Genomic DNA, 25,927 nt, shown 5'->3' with positions numbered 1-25,927 from the left:
TCTGTATGCAGGGCCCCAGACACAGTCTAACACATACTGAAAATAGAAATGAGAGCAACAACGCACAAAAGAAGCCCATTTTGCATAGTGCTGATGAAATGTCAGGATTAATACTGAAACAATCAACAGAAGAATGATTGATGATTAATAATCAATAGTTAATTAATCATTCAAGTGATTTCTTAATCAAAAGTGTCCAAAATGTGCTAGTTGACTTCTAAACTTTGATGTTTCCCTTCACTTTTATTTATTACAGTGATAGACTGTTGCTTGGTCAAAATAAGCAATTTGAATATGTCACCTTGGACTCAACTTTCACATTTTATAGACAAATGATTAATTTATTTCTAAAAAAAGACAGCGTAATCTTAAAATACTCAGTTGTAATTTCTTCCAAATGACAACAGTAGAGGACCCTCTTTTGCTTTTGATGCAGATGTATAGAAAATAACTAAACATATCAGCTGTTAATGTGATTAAGATTTATATAGAAGTAAATAATAAATGCATACCCTGATTAAATTAGTGCAGTATGTACATACAGTTGTTCTAATTTCTAAACCACATTGTTATATATGTGATTAACTGGCATGTATGCAGTTGGTAATTTTGGGGTTTTTTTTGTAATAGCAACTTTGTCACATATAGTATGTATCAGACTAGTAAGTGTGCGACTTTCCAGTTGCGCAGACTATGGGTAATAGGCACATCATTGTGTGCATGTGAAGGTAGCCGATGTTTGACCATTGTCTCTGATCCTGGCAGCGTGGGAGAGTGCGAGCCAACTTCTAAAGAGAGAGTTACCCCTTACTGAGGGCAAGAGCTTTAAGGTGCCTTCTACAGACAACGCCAGCACACACACGTACATACATACTCACACACTGAGATCACTGAAGCGTAGGCATTACTAACTTATTCACCCTCTGCCTCTATCTGTGCCGTTTGTATCTCTCATCTTTTGAAGAAGTCCATCGTTGAATAAAAGTGTACTTTTAGTAAGACAAAGAAAACCAATGGAATAATGAAAACATGAAACACAACAATTGATTAAAATGATAGTGCTGTACACTCCTCCCTCTCTCTCTCTCTCTCTCTCTCTCTCTCTCTCTCTCTCTCTCTCTTTCTCTCTCCCCCTCTCTCTCTGTGTCTCTCTCCATGTGACTCTCTCCTGCTGTTTCAATCTCCTAGTAAATGATAATGAACCTCTATCTGTCTCAGTATGTCTCGGACACACTGGCGCCCCACACAACCTAGCAGCCTTTGAGGTTTGTGTGTGTGTGTGCGTGTGTGTGGGGACGGGGACCACGGAGCACACCATCTCATCCATATAAGCCCATGTGGCACCCACCACACACACACATACACACACGCACACACACTCCCCCACAGCTATTGAGACGGGATTAGGGCACCCTTGTGTCGGCCTTTGAGGCAAGGAGAGATAGGAATCTTTGTGTGTGTGTGTGCGTGTGTGTGTGTCTTAGTCAGTATGGGTGTCATGGATGTATGATTGAAGACGTTATTAACCCCACAATCCCCTGCAGCTCTGCAGCTGAAGTTCTGCAGACTGTTTGAATGTGTATGTGTGTGTGTGTGTGTGTGTACACGTACATGTTCACGTACAGGACATGAGATAAGTGACAAAAAAGGAGAAAGACACAGATTGTGTTCTCCGGGAATTGTCTGTGTGTACCTCTGAGTCAGTGTGTGTATTGTGTCTGTGTGTGTGCACAACTCCACAAGGGGTCACAGATTGGCCCGCAGAAGACACCATCTGATGTCTCCGGGCTGTACAGTCCTATGGTGTGCATGTGTGTGTGTGCTGCCCCATGTGGTGTGTGTGTGTGTGTGTTGCCGTGTGTGGGCGACTGTGGCATTGGTCCTGTATGGTACAATGGTGATAAGGACAACAGGCGGGAGACCTGATCGTCAAGGGGTGCGAGTGTGTATTTGTGTGTGTATGTTTATGATGCCCACCTTTCATCTGGCCTTTCACTGTGGGTGCTGTGATGTCACTCACACGTCCTTTAAATAGACACACACAAACGCACACACTGGTATCATCCCCAAATGAGAAGAACAAGGAATGATGGAGACTGGTGCTGTACAGTCTCATGTGTGTTGGTGATGAAGACATACACACACTGATCACGATTAAATGTGATTTCAGCTCTCGAAGCCTGTCATTGTTCATGTCTTGTTCAATATCTTTTATGGAGGGGATAGCTTATTACTTTTATATATTTACACTGAAGCCATGCATATATATTAGTGTGACTTATATTGTGAAGTATGAAGTGTAGAAGTCACAAAATGAGCTGTGAAGGTTCCTGGAAAAAAAGTCTCCAGTACTGAGACATCATATGAATGAGACAGCATGTGAATAAAAGCATTGGATTATGTTCACATTTTCTATAAAGTGTAACAGTTTCTGCTCAAGCATAAGTATTAAGAGTTAACAACTGGTAGTGAAAAAGGGAACGCAGACTAAAAAAAATGAGGGGGAACAAGTATAGTATATTTTGAAGAGAAGTAACAGGGGGTCAGGGGTTTGAATCGGAGCCCGCACAAATTAATCAGCAAGTGACGGACCAAGAGGGGCGATAAGGAGAGACAGGGGGAAGAAATGGGCAAAGTGAGGAATGGATGAGGGACTCCAGTGGGGGAGGACGGATAACGAGGACAGAGGGAGGGAAGGATGGATATAGGAAGGGCAGATCATCCACAGCCCCGGTGGGGAGGACAGGCAATTACCAGTTGGGGCAGACATGGCACTGGGGTCGGTGTGTGTGAGTGTTGGAGGGGGGAGTGTACAAGAGATGGAAAAATGAAAGGAAAGCATGCAGCAGGGAAGAAAAAGGAGTGTATGATACAACCTTTATTATAATATCTCTCTGAACAACTCCATTGATCTGTGAGCGAGCTTTAAAAAATCGTAGTTTTTCAAATGTAATGACACTTTTTTTCAGTGTAGTCTCGTTTCAATTTAAAAGTCCTGTTTTGTTGCCCATTCTGCCCAAAGGAATATACACACTTATATATTTGCACCTCATTCTCATGGGGTTGCAAGTGACGTTGCTTAGGAAACAAGTGAAATTATCACACATTATTTTTTTTAAATGTTCACCAGTGATAAAATGCTATGAATATGATATGAACAGGGGAGACATGTTGATTGAAACTTCCATTGAATAGAGGGTTTTTTTCACATCAGAGACTTTGACTTGTCAAACACAGGTGGAACTCATTACATCACTAATTGCTGCATTGCTTTGCAACAATTGCTGAACTGTTTAAGCCGTTGTTCGTGTTATCAGCTCCACCTGTGCTTTTTTTTCTGCTATTTAAAGTCAACATCTCTGCTGTGTGGAAACTCTACAGTGTGACTCATTTAAGGAATTAATTGGGGATAATGAATTAATTTTGCCAGTGCATGACAGAAAAAGTTTGGGATTCACTGCCCTCTGGTGAATCCTAATGAATATCAGTCACTATTGATATCCCTGTCATTACCATATGGCATTTCTGCTTATGTGGCTACTGTTTCCCTGCATATCTGTATTATTTCACATTACTTTATTGAATGCCCCTGTCTGACACTTTCTGGATGTTGTTCAATCTGTTGCAAGCGTTGTATTAATATGGAAAAAACGATGCCATTATGTTCCTGTTTTTTCGTGTTGCTTAATCTAGCCTATAACGTGTGTGTGTCTGTCTCCGATTTGCAGAGGAGGGCATCAATCACGAGTGCAAGCTGTGTAACCAGATGTTTGATTCACCTGCCAAGCTGCTTTGCCACCTGATAGAGCACAGCTTCGAAGGCATGGGAGGTACCTTCAAGTGTCCCGTCTGCTTCACAGGTGAGAGACAAGGCGGACGCACACACACACACACACACACACACACACACACACACACACACACACACACACGTTCACCTTCAAGGACAGGAGCACTGGCAACTCCTCCCTTTTTCGTGCCCTGTCTGCTTTGTATCCAACGTAAACACAAAATGATGGAGATGGGTTCACAGAGCACGCACAAATGGGGCAAGTTAGTAAACATACACAGATAAAATATAGAAATAAAGTATAAGTGCTTGACTGGAGTCATTCTGCCAATCTGTTCTTTTATTTATCAATTTTACAGATTGTACTGTATATCTCTAATGAGACATATAGTAGATGACTATAAACACTGTTTTGGTGCTACTTAAAGGACACTGAGGAGATGTTTTATTTGTATTTTAATTACTCTGGAGTCTGTTGATGAAAATAATACTGAACATGCATTTAACATTGCTAAAGAACACTTTCTCTAAGTACCAAACTGGTTATGAATGATTTATGTATATATTTAGGTAAAAATACTGCTTCTGGAAGCATGGTTTGCTGTTATCCCAAGTATCAGTTGTGACTCACAAATGACCCTCTCTGGGTTACCTACAGCAAGAACACAGAGTAAATGTGGCTGTAATGGCTGTAAAAGTTTATATTTTAGTAAAATCATATTAGGAATATTCATTGTTTTAGCATTTCTAACCATGGGAGCAATATTCCAGCAGGGTGCCACAGCTGTGAAGGAGTACTGACAACACACATGTACAAAAATGACATAATACCACCAAACAGGCCAAATATAAAGTGTCTTATACCTCTGGGATCCACTGGAGAGCAAAAACAAAGCGCTGGCTGTCCAAATTACGCCTGAAGTTGTTCTTAGTTTCATTCACCACCTATTCTACCAGAAGTCTGCACCTCTCCCTCCCATCTCTCATTCTCCATCCCCATATGCATGCTCTCTCTCTCTCTGTCTCTCTCTCTCTCTCTCTCTCTCTCTCTCTCTCTCTCTCTCTCTCTCTCTCTCTCTCTCTCTCTCTCTCTCTCTCTCTCTCGCTCTCTCTCTCTCTCTCTCTCTCTCGCTCTGTCACTCCATCACTCTTTCCCTCCCTCAGTTGTTGAGTTTGTCATGTGTTGTGTGCATTGCTGTGTACCCCCCCCCCCCTCCCCCCAGGTACACAGCAATGCTTTAAACTTTAACTCAATTCCTTGGTGGTTTATGAATTAGTAAGATGGGCACCACTCCTATGGGGAGACTTAATAATTCAACACATACACACTCACAGCGAAAACCAAAAGTTTACTGAAACAAAGGGGAGAGAGAGAAAGAAAGAAAGAAAAAAAAGTGTATGAGACAACACTGGAGCAGCAGTTTAAAAAAAGAAGAGATAATTTATTGATAAATATCACAAGGTCTGCTGAGGATAGATCTTCCTGTTTTCTCTCTTGCTCCTTTTCACTCTTCTCTTTCTATCACATATACTCCCTCCTTTTTCTGCGTGTTTATTTGTACAGCTTAGTTTCCAGCCATCTAGTTTATTGTCTTATAGTAATCAGAATAGTTTTAGTTATAAAGAGTTTACTGTAACTCCCTCAGTATATTCCACCTGAGATGAACCTGAGATGAGTCTTCTTAAGCTCATTTCCTTGAGTTTCTGGTATTAACATTCACCTCAGATGTGCCGTTGTCTTTGAAGCCTTTAGCTGTGGTAGTCACTGGATGATCTACTTTATCATTTAAATGCTGTGTAACTGACTCACTGTGTTTGTCCCTCTTTCAGTGTTTGTGCAGGCCAACAAGCTCCAGCAGCACATTTTTGCCGTCCACGGCCAGGAAGACAAGATCTATGACTGTTCCCAGTGTCCGCAGAAGTTCTTCTTTCAGACTGAACTACAGGTATGTTCTTTCCAAGCTTGTCTCCATTCCAAAACATAACCCTACCTTCTTCCATCCAAACTAATCCTTTCTAATTGAATCTCTCTATTTACTGCTCATCTTTTTGTATTCTCTCTCAAATGGAAAGAGTTCCATTCCTCTGTCCCTCTTTCTTTCCATCTCTCCTCATGAGGTCTGAGCGGGGTTCTGGCAAGCCTCATGTCATTAGGGTCCAGGCATTTTTGTTTGTGTATGTGTGTGTGTGTGAGCATATGAGAGAGAAGAGAGGATATAAGTCACCCAAGAGTAGGTCCTGGGCCAGCTGTGGCTTGGTCTGTGTGATGATGTGAACCTTCCTGCCCCTTTTCCATTTGTTTCTTCTCCTTATCTCATACACCTGTTTCACACCAAGAGTGGTGACCTACAAAATCTGCAAGGTGTAGTCAATACAACATAATACAGATGATTTAGTTGTTGTGGAAAGTTGTGCACGGACAGCTGCAGCAGGTGGTGAGGGACAATACTTCTTGGCTTTTGATTAATTCTGATGCATGGAAATAAAAACAGGGTGTAATGCTTTGTTTCCAGTAACTGTCACTCTGTTCTGTTCTGAGAATTTATTGACACTGTCAACCAGGACAGGTGCAACCCTACGAGCCATGATAAACTGATCCACATGGTTCTGAGAGCATACCATTAAAACCATAATAAATGAAGCAATAACCATAATAGATGACACAACGGGTTGTCTGTATCACAATTCCACGACACAAGATGGAAATATATGTGGAAAAAACAGAACAACATGAAAAAAAGGAACATTGCAGACAATCTTTAAGTGGAGTCTGCAAAAGCATCACAGTCACCATCATAGTTAATAAGCAGAACACACTCTGCTCTGCTTGGTGTGATAATAATCCCATCTTCATGACTATCTCTAACTTTTTGTTCAAGCACTATTGACAACATGGATATAAAGTCAGCTGAAAATAAATAGGGAACACATCTTACATACTTCTTGTTCTCTTTGACTTTATATTTCTAGTCCTGTGTCTCTTCACTTAGTTTTCTTCTCCAGACCTTGCAGGTTTAAACTATACAAGGTCCCTCTCAGAATAATATTGTATATATTAAAGCCAGTGGTATTGATGCCAGATCAGTTGTTGATTAGTTCTGAATGTTGATAATGGCACTAGGTGTTTACTCTTATACTCTTGTGCTAAATTTGACTGGTGCATTATTTGACCAGTGGTTGTTTTTCAGGCTGTTGGTCACAGAGATTTACACAGAGAAAGTCCAAAAAAGAGAGAAATACTATAAAACAAATAGTACTGATTATTTTTTGAAGAAGACATGCTCCACCCAACACGCACACACACACACACACACACACACACACACACACACACACACACACACACACACACACACACACACACACACACATACACAAAGTGGCAGTGATGTAGGGCCGGAGGTGGTGGGCATATGGCTGGCCAGTCCATGTAACAGCAGGTTGACTGCTGGACCCTGTCGGTTAATGTCCACACATGGGCACAACTCACATCACACACACTCGTACTCACCTACACACACACACACACACACACACACACACACACACACACACACACACACAGGCTCACACACAGGCTCACACACACTTCATTCGACACACAAAAACACCTCCACTCCTCTTCCATATACACTCCATCCTGGATGACTGCTCTCCTGTCCTCTGGCCAGGTCACACCATTTGAATAGACCGATGAATTTTTGACTTAATCAGTTGGATAAATCAGTGCTGTGATGTTGGATTTATAAAGAGTGTTACGTTTTGCAGTGTTATAAATGTAACAAAGTTAGGGGGGGTCATTGTTCAAACAAGATTTTACAACTGAGGGTGTCAGCTTGAAGTGGGATTGGCACTTATGTAGTCAAGTGTAATCTGAGAGGTAAAGGTTCATATATATATATATATGTATATATATATATATATATATATATATATATATATATATAAGAGAATGCTATCAGCTCATCTAAGTTTGATCATTCAGGTGAGTTTAATTGTCTTGTTTTCATTCCAGGTAAGTTGAGCTTAGTTCAACTTTTTGTACTTCTTCCTCTTTGGCTGCTGCACCGTGGCTATATCCTTTGTGCGTGCGTGCGTGCGTGCGTGCGTGTGTGTGTGAAAGCTTGTAGCCTGAACCCGACCTGCCACAGCTCCATCGCCCCATGGGAGGACTCTCTAAGTGGGCTAGACAGAAAGGCTGACTGGGGGAGATGGAGAGCTACAACCATGGAGGTTAATGTCACTACTGGCTGTTATCGTGTGTGTGAGTGTGCGTCTGTGTGTGTGTGTGAGTGTGTGCATACATCTGCGCCAGAGAAAGTGGATTGGGGTAATTTGTGTGTGTGTGTGTGTGTGTGTGTGTGTGTTTTAATGAGGTGCGGATGGATGAAGAAGGCTAGTTGGCCAGCTAGAAAAGGCTTTGGCCTCTTTCAACCCCTCAGAGGGGTTGCATGATGTCCAGCTCTCTCCGCCTCTTTCTCTCTCTCTCTCTCTCACTCACACACACACACATACACACACACCCAAGGGTCATTGCAGCATGGACACGTCGCTGCATCATCCTCTCTCCCTCCAGACTGTCTCCTTCTGCACTCCTTCATTCCCTCTTTCCAACTCTGTCTGTCTCTCTGCATACAAAGTCCCTCCCTTTCTCTCACTCACTCGCTTTCGCCTCTCTCTCTCTCTCTCTCTCTCTCTCTCTCTCTCTCTCTCTCTCTCTCTCTCTCTCTCTCTCTCTCTCTCTCTCTCTCTCTCTCTTTCTCTTTCTCTCTCTCCGTCTCTGACACATTCATACCACAATTTTCACGTTCTCTCTTCCTGTCCCTCTCCTTCCTCTAGCTCCCTCTCCCTCCCTTCTCTCTGACTCCCCCCGTCTGTCCCAGAAGAACCAGCCCCTATGCATATTTTAGCCCCTCTCCTCTCTTCCTCTCTTCTGTGCCTCTCCCCAGTGCCCCATAAATAGTGCAGACGTAAGCTGGTAAATAAGAGATGTTTTGGTGTGTGTGTAAGTGTGTGTATGTGTGTGTGTTTGTGGGGTGCGTTTAAATAAGAAATGCTGTGGCCCTGATCAGTGAGGTCCTTCTGGATCTCTCTCTCTTTCTGCTTTTGCTCCCAGACTTCACACACGACTTTCTCATTCTCTCTGTTTTAGTGTTTCTTTCTTTCCTTCCCTTGTTTTGTTGTCCATACTTCCTACATTGTAATAAAACATCTTAACCATGTTAACAAGTGTCCAAATACCTATCATATCTATTTTTTTGTAAGTTATAGTAGTCCTTGAATATTTCTCTTCTTCTGGTTTAAAATAGTCATCTACTTTCTTTATCAGCTTTGAGTCTCCCATGTTACCTTTCGCTGACTCCTTGATCCTTCACATTCTCTGTTAGCCTCAAGGGGGTGCTGTACAGCAGTTTCTGCCCCGAATGCTTCCTTCTATCCCTTTGCTCCATCATCATTCTTGCACTCCTCCCCAATCATCCTTTTTTTTTTAATCTCCCCTCTGTCTCTGCGTCTGTTGTGCTACACCATTTCCTTTAGCACTGGTAAATATTTAAACACCGCTAGATGGGTGGATTGCTGGTCAGATGAATAAATGGATGTATGCAGGGGAGAGGGGGGGGGGGGGTCCTTTCATTTGTTTGTGTGTTGGTGTTGATTCCCTCCACCGGATCTTCCCCCTTTCTTTCTTTTTCCCCCCTCTGCATCCCAGCGGTGTTCAATATTTGAGAGTTGTGCACACACACACACCGCTGCAAAGCTGAGCGGGGGATCTGTTCCCTTGTAGACACAATTAAAAGAACATGTAGCATACATGCACAATGTTGGATGGGTGGATGACAAGATGAGGGGATCGACTGATAGAAGATAAGCTGGAGGGAAGATGGAAATTGAGAAACAAGTCAGGCTGAAGAAGAGGAAGAAGTCAACAGCAAAAAACAACAGACAATAACACCATTTGAAGAGTTCCACTATGTAATTAGTGTAGTGTAAAGCGCCTTACAGCAAAGTCTAATTAAGAGCAATTTGACTTTACATTTTAACACAGCTGGACTATACTTCCTATTGTCAGAGCTGCTATATCAGTAACATATTATCATCATCGTACAGAGCTGGCCTGGGTTACTGCAGACTAACCCCGTCAACGGTTACCTGGAACATGAAATAAGTAGCTGTGCCCTGAAAGAAAACGTAATGAGTCGAAGCTTTGCAGTATTTATGTTAGTTAATACAAAGCAGAGGATTGCTTGACAGACTGCGCTCGGGTTCACGGCAGAGTTGTGTGTGTGAAACGAGCCATGTTTAGTAGTCTGTCTGTGAATAATGTTGTCTGTCTGAATCCAAGAGCCTCACTGTCTCCCTCTCACTGAATTATGGAAAGGTGTGGATGTGGCTGAACTGGCAATAGGTTTTATCTGTGTTTGTATGTGTGTGTGTGTGTGTGTGTGTGTTCTTTGTGCGTTTGCCAGTGTCTGGGTGTTGCCGTCGGTGTGTCAAGTCATAGTGTGTATACTCTCTGATCCGTGTATCTCTTGGCTCTGTGTGTGTGTGTGTGTGTGTGTGTGTGTGTGTGTGTGTGCGTGTGTGTGTGCGTGCGTGCGTGTGTGTGTGTGTGTGCGTGTGTGTGTGTGAATTTGATCCGAAGATCCCCGTGGCATTACAGGGGAGCGTACTCAGCTGCCCCACTGCTCACTGGGAGACTGTGTGTTATTAGAATGGGGACCTGGGAGACACACACAAACACACACACACACAGAGAGAGAGAGAGAGAAATACTCTTACCTCCCTGAATCCGCAGACTTGAAGATATTTACAGCAGCGGAAAAGGAGAGACCGACACAAAAAGAGATTCAAAACAAAAGAGAAAGAGAGAACCTACAAGCCAGATAGCCTTACATGATATGTCTGCTACTACTGGCACTGCAGCTGGTTTCACTGTAGGTTCCACTATTGCTATTATTACAAGTAGCGAATTTAAAACCCCAAAAAAAAGTTAAAAGACAATTTGAAACAAAAAACTACAGACGAAGCAGTAAAAATGCGTTTGAAGAAAATGTAAATAGTAATAGTATAATTCCATCTAACTTTCCTTAGTGTTGGCAGACACTTTATTATCCCTCTGGCCACCTAAGGAAAAGTTGCATACAAATTGTGTCCATGGCTGTTCACACTGCTGGGATATTTGCACCGTTCATTGTTCCACACTTTGAATGCAAAGCAAACTGTGGTCTATTTGATAGAAATACATGAAATAAAATCTCAACATGGGACCAGTTATTTATTTGGAATTATTGTGTTTATGTGCATGTTTACGCCTGTGTGTGTTTGCATCTACGCTTTGAGGAACGTACCACAAGACGACACTGAAAGAATTACACAGTGGGTCTCAGTAAGGGGGGAGAAAAGGGTTAAAAAAAAGAGAAGAAGAGTCAAAAGAAGTTGCTCGTTGCTTTGATGCAAAGCGGAGGGACAAATAGATGGATGCGGAGCGACAAAGACAGACAGGGGGAGATAAACGGGGCAGAAAGAGATAAACAGAGGTGGGGACAGATACAAAGGCATTACACTATGCAAGCCAGCACCTGGAGGGTTTCTAACAGCTTGGACCATGTTCCTGTCATTTTGTGCATGTACGTGTGTGTGCGCGCATGTGTGTGTGTGTGTGTGTGTGTGCGAGTGTGTGACAGGTGAACAGAGGCAATGTGTCACTGAACAGGACAGACTCTGCATGGCGTAGTGTTCTATCAGCCCTGCCAAAATACACTCATTCAGACATGAGCATGGCACGCACAAACACGCTGCATTCATTTATTTATGTCAATAAACAGTCAACACACACATTAATACAATACATCCCTTCCACTTTCATCAATTAACTGGTGAAATACATTGTTTGCTGTTTAGAAACAGAGCAATTATAAATGATGTGACTACTTTTGGATAAAGTGATGAGTACATGTAGAAAACTATACTAGTTAAATTGTGTGTCATTATATTTAATCCTTTTTTCCTAATTCATGTTTATTATACTTATTAAACTCCCAGTGAAGTTTACAGTTTCAGAGCACTGATTCCATTTTATAAAAATGAAGTTCATTCTTTAACTGTGAAATGTCATACCTCCAATGCGTATCTTGTGTTGTAACATTATCAGCCAATATATCTATCGGAATTTTTAAATTTCCTAATATGGGTATCAGCATCTGCCCCAAAAAGTCAGTATCATTTGGGCTCTAGTATAGTTACATCATCCAACAAACAAGGAGTTTATAAATATCTTGTGACATTGAAGTAATTGTGACTGACACTAGGTATCATTTGCTACAGTATGGACTTACATTACCTTGAAATTGATTACTGTATGTCTGACTAAAGCCTGCATGAAATATACATTCAGTTTTTGGTTCAGAGCCCATTCTTCAGGTATGCACACCACTGAATCTATCACTCTTCCCCTTTCTACTCCTCTCTGGTCTGTGTAGTCTGTGTCTGTCCCCTCACAGCCCAACATTGTGGTTTCGCTCAGTCCTTTCCCACCCACATCACTGCACCCCCCCATTCCTCCCTATCCCAATCCATCCTTTTCTCTCCTGCTCCGCCCATTCATCTCTCCCCACCTTGTTTACTCTTTCTGCCATTCTGCCAATTTAGGGTGCATGGTAATAAAAATAAAAAACATAAAACAAAAAAACAAAAAAAATAAAAATCGGGCCCCCCGGGGACTCATCGGTATTGGGCGTGTGCAGTAATACGACAGTGACATAGAAAGCCAGCACGCTCTGCTGAATTTTGAACCCAGCATGTGTGTGTTGGCTAGATCATGTCTGCGCATTTATTTTTATGTCTGCAACCTCTGAACACATTTTTCATTTATGCCATTTTGCATTGTGTGTATGTGTGTGTGTGGATCTGTTATAAGCTACTTTCAGGGACAAATTTCAGACTAAAGATCAGTCGGCTGGGGGACTGCTTGTCCAATTGGGGACAAAAGCTGTGCACCCAGTTGGTAAAACGCTGATTTTTGGGTCAGTGATTAAGGGTTAGCATAAGTCTCCAGGAAATGAATGTAAGTCTAATGTAATGTCCCCAAAAGTGACCTAGCACACCATTTGTGTGTGTGCATATGTGTGTGTTTGAGTGTGTGTGTTCCTGCTTCTTTATACACATGTCACATATTCAGTGTCCTGCCTGTATATTTGTGTGTGTTTGTGGATGCGTGTGTGTGTCTCGTCACCCATGTCTGCAGGCTCCAGTCCTCATCTGGCACTCAGCTTCACAGTCTACAAGGGCCACATTCCTCTGTGCTGAGAATGTGTGTGTGCGTGTGTTTGAGAGAGAGAGAGAGACGTTAATTCATTTTTTGCACATACCCAACATTTTTCTCTATACCGGTGTGACTCAAATGTGTCATGTGGTGCTCAGGAATAATCGGTTATTTGTGCTGAAGGTGAGGTCACTTCCTATTTTGTGTAACAGCTTCCAGCAGGGAGCCCCTCACCTTTGCTGCGAATCTGGTGTCGATCCATGTGTGTTTGCCTTTGACGCCGTGTTTGTGTGTGTGTGTGTGTGTGTGTATGTGTGCGCCCTTCACGCTGTGAGTGTATTTCGGTTTGTGTTTACTGGTCCAAACCTGGCTGTTTGGGCCAGGAGCAACAGGAGAGGGGAAGTCCCCGTAGGAGAAAGAAAGGGAGGGGAGCATTCCAAACAGGACGTGAGCAGAGGGGTCGCACCGGGTGGGGTGACAGAGGAGAAAAGTGGAGGTCATCGTGACTTGGCTGAAAATATATATATACGGGGCTAAAAAGGAAGTTTTGGATTGATAACTTGAAAGATCATGTATCAGGGGATAGAGACAGAGAGATATAGGGACAAAGACACATGCAAAGAAATGGAGGAGTGGGAGGAGAGCATAGGGAATACGTGTCGGTGGGATGCTCGGGGCAGGGGTTGCGTTTATTTTCGATCTGCTCCCGAGGCAGCATCCTGTCCTGAACGGGTGGGGCTAAAGACAAGCCAGGGAGCAGAGGAAGAGGGCTAAGACAGCCCATCTGCTAGTCCCAGACACACACACACACACACGCACGCATGCACACACGCACACACACATAGACACAGAACACAGACATAGACACGCTCACTCTGTTGGAAGAGTGTCAACTCTGAGCTATAAATACACTGAACCCGAAGAAGACCACAAGGCGACTAAGGTGATTTTTCATTTGGTGTTAAAAACAGCAGTGAAGATGGGGCACACACTCTCACACGCACACACAAACACACACACACACACACACACACACTCTCTCACACGCACACACAAACACACACACATACACTTGAACTGCCTCCAATTACACCCCCATACACACTCATTTGACACAAATTCATGGACTGACAGACGCTTGCTGATACATGTAGGTAGCACATACACACACACACACACACACACACATAAACACACAGAGCATCGTTCCAACAGCAGTGCTTCCTCTTCCTGTGTCTATTAGAGACTTGGCACCACCTACATTTCAAGGTGTAGTTGTTACATTATTAAGTTAAGTAATGTGTTTGTGTGTTTAGGTGACTGAGAAAAACTGTGACAAAAAAGTCATCACCTAAATCTAATAACTGTGTGTTTGTGCTTGTGTGTGTGTCAGTGGCAAAGTCAGATCATTTTAATCTAATCTGATGTTTCAAGATGGACTTATACTGTTTTTTACCCTTTTCCATTCAGACTGGTTGGTTCATGCAAACAGGCACTTAAGATGTTTCTGCTATACAGTTGAAGCTGACCAGGCATAGCGCTGGTCATGTGCATGCACACGCACGCACACACACACACACACACACACACACACACACACACGCATATTGAAAGTGACAGCAGCGCTCTAAAACACAAGAATCAGCATCATCACCACAACACAAATGCACACAAATGCATTTTGCATGTAATGCAGTAGACAGCAGAGCAGAGGCAGATTAGATTTTCTCTCTCTCTCTCTCTATCTCTACTTCTCCCTTTCCTCCGTTGTCCTCTTCTCCCTTTCCCCACGAGACCCATGGGTGTGTGCACATATGTGTGTGTATATCTGAACTATTGTGTATTCTACTCTTTTCAATCTTTTTTTTCTTGGCATCATATGTCTCAGCATGCATGTGCTCTTAGCTACGAGTGCAAGTCTGTGAATGCATTCCCGCGTGTGTGTGTGTGTGTGTGTGTGTGTGCGTGCGTGCGTGTGTGTGTGTGTCTGGCAGTGTTGTGCGTGGGTAATGCGACAGGGCCATATTTCCCCTGGGCTCAGGGCTCTGCAGGCTTTAGCCTCGCTCTCTCTAAGCAGTTTAGGAAAAACAATGACAGGCCTCTCTGTATTGACTGGTCTGGTCTGGCCTGGCCTGGAAGATGGGCTGTTCTCACTAGAGTGCACACAACCCCCCCTTGCCACCCTACCCCTCCAACCCCCTAGTTTCCCCTCTTTTCTGTAAACTACATTTGACCATATTTTTAATAAAAACCCTTCCTGTTTTCTGTTTTGCTTCAATTTCCACAGGTTACTTTTCTGTTATTGCAGATTCTTGCGCATACGCTGCATCTGTTTCACATTAAAACACCTCCAGCAGCTCAGTGCGACATCATTTTTGCTGGGAGGCTTTTATTGTGAAACATCTGCAGGTGTGGGCTTTCATTAACAGCAGCTTTATTTGAGAATTCACCACACTAATCGCAGACTTAGAGCCTGCATAAACACTTATTATTAAAACCGCCTGCTTCCTCCTTGCTCTTTTCAGGTCTTTAACCGTCACTCTCTTCTCCTCCTTCTGTCACCCCTTTTTATTTTTTTGGTAGAATATATCAATTACTGCGCTGTAGAACAGATTTCACACTGTGACACATGCACTTGCACTTGTGATCGATTGCAACGCTGCATAATCAATGCCGAGCTCTCAACAATGTAAATGAAGAGAAGTAACTGGGAGGTGTGTGTGTGTGTGTGTGCGGGGGGGGGGGGGTCTGGGTCATGTGAAGTGTATAGCATTGCAAGCTGTCATCCACCTGTCCAGCACATTCCTCTCTCTCTCGCTCGCTCGCTCTCTCTCTCTCTCTCTCTTTCTCTCTCTCTCTCTCTCTCTCTCTCTCTCTCTCTCTCTCTCTCTCTCTCTCTCTCTCTCTCTCTCTCTCTCTCTCTCTCTCTCTCTCTCTCTCTCTCTCTCTCTCTCTCTCTCTCTCTCTCTCTCTCTCTCTCTCTCTCTCTCTCTCTCTCTCTCCCTACCCCTTTTCTCCCTTCTCTCCCTTCTCTTCCTCCCTCACTCCTCTCCTCTGGGTTATTTCCAGCAGTCCACTGCAGCGCAGCCTCAAGGGAGTGACCGCACCCCTCCTCTATACCCCACCTCCCTCCATCCCTCCCTCCACTTTCGCTGTCCTTTCTTTCCATTCCTCTCCCCTTCTACAAATCAATACGCAAGCAGTAAGTCCCAAAGAACCTGAGGGAAAACACACACACACACACACACGCCTCTCTTCCTTCTTTTCCTCCCTTTTTTTCAATCTTTCTTACTACTGAGTCTCTTTAAAAAAAAAAAAAAACTTCTACTCCATTCTTATTTCTAATCTCTCATATGTGACCTCGATGTTAGAGGTCATACATGCGTGGAATGTAGTGAGCCAGACGTGGATGCAGTGTTACAGGGAGCAGGACAAAGTCTCTCCTCTCCTCTCTCCCTCTCCCTCTCTCACATAAAGAGGAATGAGCCTGACCTCTTCTGGTGGCGAGAGGAAGCTCGAGAGAAAGTGGCAGAGTGAGACGCAGCAGACAGACAGGAAAAGAGAGAGAGAGATAGAGAGAAAGGAGGGTTTTCTATCATAATGGGGTCAGTGGCTCCCAATGAGATCTGCTTCCTCACTGGAGAGCCCTCCACACAAACACACACACACACACATTTACAGGAACTGACACTTATTTTTCCACTGTCCCATTCGTTGTTTTACTCATGTTGCTCACCCATTTCTCTCACAGCCTTTCACAGTACTCCATATATGCGCTTCTCTCCAGTGTGTGCAGGGCATTAATACCCTTTGCTTTCCCCTGGACGGGCTAGCTTGGCCTCTAAAGCCGAGTGACAGCCACTCTCAAACACACACACACACACACACACACACACACACATGCTCTCTGTCTCACACACACACACACACACTCCTGCACACCAAAGGGCTCAACGAAACATGCACAGCAAGATAAGGGCCATAGAATGACAAATAAGTATTTATCAACCCCAAACCACATATAATCCTTCACATTTCTGTCCCCATCCACCCCTCCTCGCCTCTCTGTTCTGTTCATCCCCCCTATACCCCCTCCTCCTCCTCCTTTTTTTTTTTGTTTTTCATTCTCCCATCCGCTGTTCTTTTTTGTCCTTTTTTTATTCTCTCCGTAGTGGGGCCTATGAGAGAGAGAGAGAGAGAGAGAGAGAGAAAGAGATAGAGAGTGATTAATCTCAGAAGCTGCTTTTAGTGGTGGTGAAGGGTGGGGGTTGATTGGGAAGATCTCACTGGGAATTGTGTTTTGTGTGTGTGTGTGTGTGTGTGTGTGTGTAAGTGAGTTTGTGTATGTGCAGAGAAGGAGTGATGATAGGGAAGATTTCAGAGGGAATTTGTGTGTGAGAGAGAGAAAGAGAGGAGAGAGAGAGAGAGAGATGTAGGGAACGTTTCACAGGGAGAAAACTGTACAGTCTGGGGAAAATGAGGAGAGGAGGAGGTGGAAAGCATCCTAGAGGAAATTTCTCTGAGACACACACACACACACACACACACACACACAAATTCCCAGAGAAATCTTTCCAATCATCTCCCCATCTTCCACACACACACACACACACACACACACACACACACACACACACACACACACAGCGGTATCTCCCCAGCTTTAGATGTGATGCAAGCTAAGTTCCAAACCAGCAAATCCAGATTATCATGAGTTCAGTTCCCCATTGCAACTGATATGGAGAAGCCACAGAGGACCGGCTGTGTGTGTGTGTGCATGTATGTGTGTGTATGTATGAGTGTGTGTACGTGATAACGAGTGCCAAAGTGAACAAGTACATGTTTTTGCACATTTCTACGCACGAGATTCCCTTCCATACCTCAAGGCCTGTTAACACGTACAGCGTTAATGCTTCAGTGGAGAAAGTTAAAGGTGTTATAAGGTGTGCAGCATGCGCATGTGCAGGATTCTGTACACTTTTTTTTGTTGTTTTTTTACCCAGAGATCGCTGCACCAGCCCCCCCACCCCCACCCCCTTTTGTGCTCTAACTGCTGTTGTGAATTTTAATTTTGAATAAAGGTGTTTTTTTTTTTTTTCCATTGTGATTATGTATTGATGTGTAGCGCGCCGACGCCTTCAGAGAGATGCGAGTGTAGGCGTCTCCGAGGTATGGAGACAGTCTCTGTAAAATATTAATCACAATATCAAAAAGACACGAGGGTTTAACAGATCTGAATAAACAAATCGAGGCGCTGGGATCCCACAGACAAGAAACACAGAACAAATATGATGTGTAATGACTTGGATCTGACCGGGACGCCGGTCTGCTTTATTGGTTGATGAGATATGTTTTCAGTTATGGAGCTGCGATGCTTGAATTGAAGCACGTCTCACCTGATCTGTTGTCATATCAACTCACTGAGTGTTGTATCTAACACTGTATAGCATGTTATCCCTACATGCGTGTTAAACTGTACTCCCAGATATTTGTATGTGACTTATATCATCAGTACAATCACACACTTTCACAATATTTTCCTCTTCTCTCTGAAAATCTTTTGTGGAAGCAACAACACCACATTTGAGGCTCTTCTTCGTTTCTATTCTCTTTCTCTCCTTTCATCAGACTATGTATAAAGCGAGGAGGCCTTGCTGTCTGTACTGTGGGAGGCAGTTGTGTTTCTGTTCTCCTCTGTTCTATTATTGGGTGGGGGGCAAGTGGAAAGCAGTATGCTCACGTAGCCCATTATTTCTCTCATCATGTGTTCTCACTTTTTCTCTCTATCTCTCCCTCTCCCTCTCTCCCTCCAGAACCACACACTGAGTCAGCACGCGCAGTGAGACCGAGGCCCGGCAGGATCTCTCGGCTCAGCCGGGGCCCCCGACCCGGAGCCGGCAGGGGACCCCCATCTCCACATCACAGCCAATCAAAGTGTCATTTGCTACTCACATGTAAAACTCTAACGATCGCGCCACTGGGCGCGGCTATTAGGAGCAGCGGGGGAAAGGAATATTAATGGGATGTGCTATTAAATAAAGAAAGGAAAAAGTGGGTGAGAGAAACGGTAAGAGCTAGATGAAGGAAAGAGAGGAGTGAAAAACGGTATTGTACGTGCAGTATTTTTTATTGTCCCTGCCAAACCCCCCACCCCCCCACCACCACTACCAGCTTCTTCCTCCTCCCCTTCTCCTTTTCCTCTGCTCCCACCCATCGCTCCCCAGGTCATGCATTTTATTTTTTTTAACAAATAAAAAGAAAAAAAAGCAAGTTTTTTTGTTTTGTTTTTTTTGTAATAGATTGTAGGAAAAAGCTTCACTTTCTCGTCCCCTCAGTTTCTTATTGTATTCAACTTCATAGGTACCGATTTCTTTCATTTTTCTTTCTGCCATATGCGCTTATTTTCTTTGTTTTCATTTTTGTACCTTTCATTTCTCGCCGTCAGTAGGTACTTGTGCTGTGTTGTGATTGTTTGTTTGCCAGTCGTAATATTCCTGAGTTTCCCCCACCCCCCCCGACTCTCCTTTTTATGATTATTGTTATATATATTTTTTTCCTTTTTGTAATTACTATGAAAAAAGACATCAAACAAAATAAAGTGCAGAAAACCATACAGATGTTTCTTTTTTTTCTCTTTTTTTTCTTGGATTGGGTTTTCCAGTCTCTATGGGGCCTATAATGGTTATTGTAAAAATGAATATCATCAATTTCAGTGCGTCTGGTCAATGACTGCTTTTTAAATGTGAATTAACCAGATTGCAATAATCTAGTACAGACAAAAAAAAGATAAAACAAATAAATAAATGACAAATAAAGAATATCTGTGTGACGTGCATTTATTTGAAGAAGAAAGCATCTGTGAACTTGCATGCATATTTACTGATATGTCATCAATCCCTAATATTGCTAATGTTTAAGTGTAATACTTAAGTCAGATGGGAACTGTAGAAGGTGTAATGAGAGAGATACAAAGCTACATGTGATGGTGAATTGAAGCATGAACATCCATAAACTCATTTCAGATTTTAAAAGGCAAGACAAGTCATACAGCAGATTATTCATACTGCACTAAAGCCTTTCAAACTTAATATCAGATACTGAAAACACTGAGAAAGATGTAACTATGTAGTTCCCAGCCTGGGGTTTCAGACCCTTCCAAGGGGTCACAAGATAATTTAAAGACATTTTGTTTCCCCTGGTGAAACACATCTTCAGACAAAGTGCAGAGAAAAACTGACTGACTGTGGGTGTATTATCAGGTAGTATTACCAAGCAGCTATCTGCCATCACTGACTGTCTATAAGACGGCCACACTGCAGATGAGAACCGGAGAGAAGCAAGTTCAGGCAGATTTAATTTAGTTTAATTTCTCACAAAATAATAAAAATTGTATTTCAGATTTCTCCGTCTGCAAAGTTGAGACTGAAATCAACTGAGCAAGAGGCAGGAATGTCAATATTTCCTGCAATAAGACCAACAGATACAACCAAGTTCATGTTGACCAACACATTCTGATATATGAAAAATACTGGAAGCATTCAAATATACAGCTACTAACAATTGTTGGCAAAATTCTTCCATGTCCACTGCTGCAAAACAGAGAAGCGACAGTGTATCACTAGTCCTGGAATGTGCTGTCAGCTTGTGTGGTGTCATTAAACTCTGGGACTTCCTTCATATGGTAACTGAGAATGATTTGCCACAATAAACTTTGAATATATACACTTAAATATACAAAAAAACACATGCTGCATAAAACAATAACATCTAATGTGTTTCTCGGGAGCCTATAATGTTCAAAAATGTATATGAATGCTGAAAATGATTGCTGGAGGGAAAATAACATTTTGAATGATAACAGATGTAAATGATATATGTGTAATACAGACTTCAGTGTCTCATTTATATTTGAAATGTTTCACAAGCATACGCAGATACACACACACAGAACATACAGTACAAGTTATATAAATATGATTCAGAAGTACAATAAATCAGATTAAATATGGAGAAGATAATCAATCATGGATTCATAAACATTGATGAGATTGCAGGAATCATTTCAAATTGAAAAAAACAGCAGTGTAACATTACTCAACTGATTAAAAAAATAGTGTTAAAAATGAAATAAAATAACTCTGGTAATAAATGAGAGTAATAAAAAGTAATCATAGCTTAATCCAACCATGTAACACAGACATAACAAAGATCATCTCACCTTAGAATAATGAAGAGTGGATTTAAAAGAGAGCGATGAATGTGTGATTAAAGCATGTTACAGTAAGAGAGCAGCAAACATGAAGCTCTTTATTCCTAATTAGTTATAAACTTACACATTGTAGATGTAAGTTCCAGGAGTGTAAACACTAACAGTACTTCCTAGTGCACTGTAATTTTGGATACTTTAGATATGGTAGTGGTAATCTATACTGTACATAGATATCCAGTAACAAAGCATTCATGAACTACTGGTTTGGCAATTTGATGTTTTAACGTCTTAACTGACAATTGTTTAATTATATACATCCAACACAAACAAAGCCCACGATGAGCATCACACTGAGGATGTGTTTCACCTGCTCAATCTGAACTGTAAAGTCTCATACACACTGTTTCACTTTCACAGTTTCTTGTAGGCAGATGTGTGGGAGGAAATGTCCATAAATGTAAGAAAAGAGCACACTGTCCTTATACTTGCATTACACTTTACCAAAGATATACAATGTCTCAATGTTTCAGTGGTGTATCTTTAATAAGATATCTTTAATAAGATACACCACCTGAGGAATATAAAATCTGGATTAACTCAGGTGTTTGATCTGATTTAATCCACCTACTCCTTTGACAGCTGCTATCTGGAATTGTCAGGACTCCAGCAACAACTTTTTTTTTTTTTTTTTTAGAGCTGCTATTATACCAACCACTCTTTTTTTATTTAGGATTTATTGTATTTTGGGTTTTACCACCATGGTACAGTAATCCCAGAGATCAACATACTCTCTAAACAGAACTTTGATATTGAGCCATTCAGTAAAACCACAGTCTCAGTTTATGTTTAATCACATCTTTGAATGCTTGAATGCTCGCTATACATTTGTGGATCATTCCTACAGCATCCACGTGTTATGACTGCAAATGTGAATATAGGAAAGATAGTGTGATATTGATGTAAAAATATGTAAGTGTGAGTGTTCTAAAAAAGTGTGTTACAGTTATCTCAGGATCTGTAAATGTAACCACCACCACCAGTGTAAATCACAACCAGACAGAAGTGCTTCTTTAAAATGTATATCATCTGCAGGGTGAAAGCTTCGGTTGCAGCTGAGTTCCTACAGCTACTGATACTCTCCATGCCCGGAGGCTGATCGGTGGTGTACTCACTCTCTGAAACCAGTCCAACCAGTCTGTTGAATACACCGGATAACACAAAATCTGCTTGTCTGCTACACTTGTTTATGTATAAGTGGAACAATGATACTTCCATGTAGGTTCACATGCAGTGTTGTCATGAACTCATTGTACTGTACTGTATATGTAACAAGTGGACTTCTTTGGTTTTCTCAGTCTCTGCAAATACTGAAAACAAACTCAACTTTCTAACACTGACAGTACTCTTAAAAAAACAAAACACTGAGTAAAAGTAACTTAATTAAGAATGTTATTGTAACTTTAAAAAATGAATGAAAATCTGTCACTTAAAATTACTGAGCAAAAAATCATGGTTTACTTAAATAATACTGTTTAAAATTTTCAATGTAATTAGTTTTTTTTAGTTAAATTAACTTATTGGGTTTTGCAGTGCAGAATATATATTTTTTCCCCACTTTGACAGAACTTACAGAAAGGAGCTGAAGGGTCAGCTTATTGTTGTTATTTTTAACCAGCACATACAGAAAAGGTTCTAACAGGGTGTGAGGTATAAGGATCCTTTTATTTTGAAAAAAAAAAAAAAAGGATTCAGACCGACTCGATAACAAGTTAACAGTGATTACGCTTATATACACACTAATATTCCATTATTATGCTGAATATGACAACATTCTGAATTTGATACAGTTCATAAAAACAGCATGATCAATTTAGGCTTTAAGGTTTTATTCTGAATGTGCCATTTTCTGATTAAGACATTTGGGATATGTCCATATTTGGATTTTCAGAGCATTCTTTGCTGTTGCTGTTTCCCAAATCCATACTATACTAATAAGCAGGGGTGGAGCAAGGGGGTGGCTTTTGGGGCTGCAGCCCAGAATGTTTTGTCAAAAGTCCTGAATCTTTTTTCTCTTTTTAAAAATATGATTAAAGTCACTTTTTCTGAACAGTTACTTCATCCAGCTACTTTTCTCCTTTTGATCCAATTCCTTATTGTTATTTATGTATTCCTTTGTGCATTGTTTTTGGAAAATAGTTAATAAGGACCAAAATAAATCACTACAACTATTACTAATGTTTGCAATAGTCATACAATGCAGTAAAATTAAATTTACATATGCAAAAAAAAAAAAAGTCACTGGGAAGTACAGGCTTCTCACAAAAGTTGTATACTTTTCAAAAAATTATTGATGTAGCCTACACTACTTTCCTATAGGCTAATTAATACAATGCACAGTGCAAAGGGCGAAGCTGGAATTGGAAAATATATTGAGTTTAACCGCTTTCGGAAGCAAAACTGTTAATTTAAATGTGATTTCTGGGCATAATATATAGGCCTAATGTATGTCATGTAGGCCTAATATGAAATTAACACATAGTATACACTTTTTAGGTACCACTTTCACTTTTTGATGAGGAGTGTAAATTGCGGACGGTCCCTGCTGCAGAGTGACAGCTGATCTGGATGCAGAAATAAAGTTAGTTAAGAAAAGCCGCGCAGTGCTTCAAACGGAGCGTCGCTGCACGTTTTTAAAACAACAGCTGGAGTCGGTGTGTCACGTTAACAGCTGACAGCTTCATGACCGGAGGAGCTGCTGCCGTTAAAAACCCGTTAAATAGGTAGTGTATGTCAGTGCAGCTCCGTCCGTGTGTTTCCGGGTGGCAGGAGGCTTCTCCGGTAACGTTAACATCCCCGCCAGCCAGCATCACTTGGCTCAGCATCCAGAGACACTAAACCAAAGCAAAGCCGTTATTAACCGACAGATCTATAATTGATGTCTTATAGCTGAAAGCCGACGCGGGGGGCAGCAGGGCGGGCAGCTGGCAGGAGTTATGGCGGCATCGCTTCTCTCCGAGACCGACATCAGGCACCGGTCCATGGCGGAGGAGGATCCGAACGGGAATGAGCACGGGGCGGCTGCTCGTAGCTCGGCGCCTCGCTGGGGACCGCAGCACGCCGGGGCCCGGCAGCTTGCGAGGCTCTACTCTCCCGGTGAGGACGGATACATTGTCGGTGTTTGGTGTTATTTCAGCTGTCACTCTGTCTTTTGTCGGTAACTGGGTTAAGAATGAGACAAGGCAGTAGAAGTTAGAGGCCTCACCACAGTGCGACATGAGTGATGATGGATGGATGGTGGTGGTGGTGGTGGTGATGATGATGATGATGTAGACACTAGTGTTTACAAACAGAGGCTATAGGCTGACTTAGCAGAGATGTGTCAGACTAATCACTACAAAGCTTCTCATCATGGCTGTCATACACCTGCCATGTAACCTGCTGTGAGTTCATGCATTGACAGTTTTCCATTATAAGTAAGATGCTTTGACTCTTATTTTTCATAGACTGGGATGAATTGGACCTCCACACTATATTGTACCCAGGGCCCTTGAATGTTAGGGCCTTTCAACCTCCTACAAACACACACTATCACACCTCAGTACAAGAATCAATAGGATAGATTGATCCATAGGCTTACTTAGAAACCCCCATGAACTTCTGTGTCCTGGTTGGTAACATTTGTTGCAGGTTCTTCCACATCTCTTTCTCTCCTCTCATTTCCCACCATCTCTGTACAGTACTGTTGTTATCTAATAAAAGCCTAGAATGCACCAAAAGTATTGATTACATATGTGAATGTGTAATTGAAGAAGTTGACTTGCCTCCTTATTACATGTCTTTCCTACACTTGTCTATTGAGAATGATTTTCCACAGAACTCAGATTCTTTGATTTACTGACATTTTTACAAACTTTTTCGATCATTTCACAGCAAGGACAACATTAGGAAGTTACTTTTGTTTTGTCGTCTTTTTATGTAAATACATTTAAATCAATCTGACAGATTCAAATACTTATTAATAAGGCCGATCCCGGTCAAATCTACATGAGATGGGGCATCCTGGTGACCCAAGTAGTGTTCTTCAATCCTTGAGTCCTGGAGAGCTACTGCCCTGTATGTTTTAGGTATCTCTCCAATCATTATCAAGCAGCTGAAGCTTGTCAAGGGCTTGATAACGAGTTAATAATTAGAATCAGGTGTGTTAGAGTGGAGAGATACCTAAAACATGCAGGGCAGGGGAGCCCCGGGGTCCAGGATGGAAAAACACTGGCCTATAGGGGTCCATCATGTTTGGCTATGGACCTCTCTACTGTTTTCCCATTTATAACAATGCTCCCCAAAATACTTTTAAAAGTGCCAATCATAAAAAGTAATGTAATGTCCTGTTCTATAGATGTTAGTGAAGTTGTTGGCTTCAGCTGGGACAGGTCTCAGGTCCCAGAACAAAATCCATGTCTATGCCACAGACTACATCAGTAATCCCTAAATCCTATCCTCAGGGTCCAGAGCGTTGCAGGTTTTCTTTATGGCCTGCTAGTTTAGATTCACCTGTCATCTCAGCCCAGATAAGTCTCTGATCAGGCGTCTATAATGAAAAGTTCCTGGCACAATCAAAAAATAAGAAGCGGTCTGGACCTCAGAGACTGAATTTTTGACAAGAAGCTAC

The 25,927-nt window shown here is 42.1% G+C and overlaps 2 protein-coding genes across 2 annotated transcripts in view; both read left to right on the top strand.

The window, feature by feature from the left end:
* znf423 (zinc finger protein 423) overlaps nt 1-19,846 on the top strand; it is a 146,586-nt gene extending 126,740 nt beyond the window's left edge. Inside the window, exons 19-21 of the mRNA XM_053318757.1 lie at nt 3,729-3,860; nt 5,621-5,736; nt 18,866-19,846. Of these exons, the coding sequence (XP_053174732.1) occupies nt 3,729-3,860; nt 5,621-5,736; nt 18,866-18,895 (278 nt within the window). The 3' untranslated portion in view covers nt 18,896-19,846. The remainder of the gene's footprint in view (nt 1-3,728; nt 3,861-5,620; nt 5,737-18,865) is intronic.
* Nucleotides 19,847-24,254: 4,408 nt separating this feature from the next.
* si:ch211-212o1.2 (uncharacterized protein LOC492735 homolog) overlaps nt 24,255-25,927 on the top strand; it is a 43,696-nt gene continuing 42,023 nt past the window's right edge. The window contains exon 1 of the mRNA XM_053319351.1: nt 24,255-24,414. Coding sequence (XP_053175326.1) covers nt 24,255-24,414 — 160 coding nt within the window. The remainder of the gene's footprint in view (nt 24,415-25,927) is intronic.

Source organism: Scomber japonicus, chromosome 5 (genome assembly GCF_027409825.1).
Source record: "Scomber japonicus isolate fScoJap1 chromosome 5, fScoJap1.pri, whole genome shotgun sequence".
Taxonomy (NCBI): Eukaryota; Metazoa; Chordata; class Actinopteri; order Scombriformes; family Scombridae; genus Scomber; species Scomber japonicus.
Note: the sequence above shows the minus strand (reverse complement) of the source record. Positions and strands in the feature narration are given on the sequence as shown.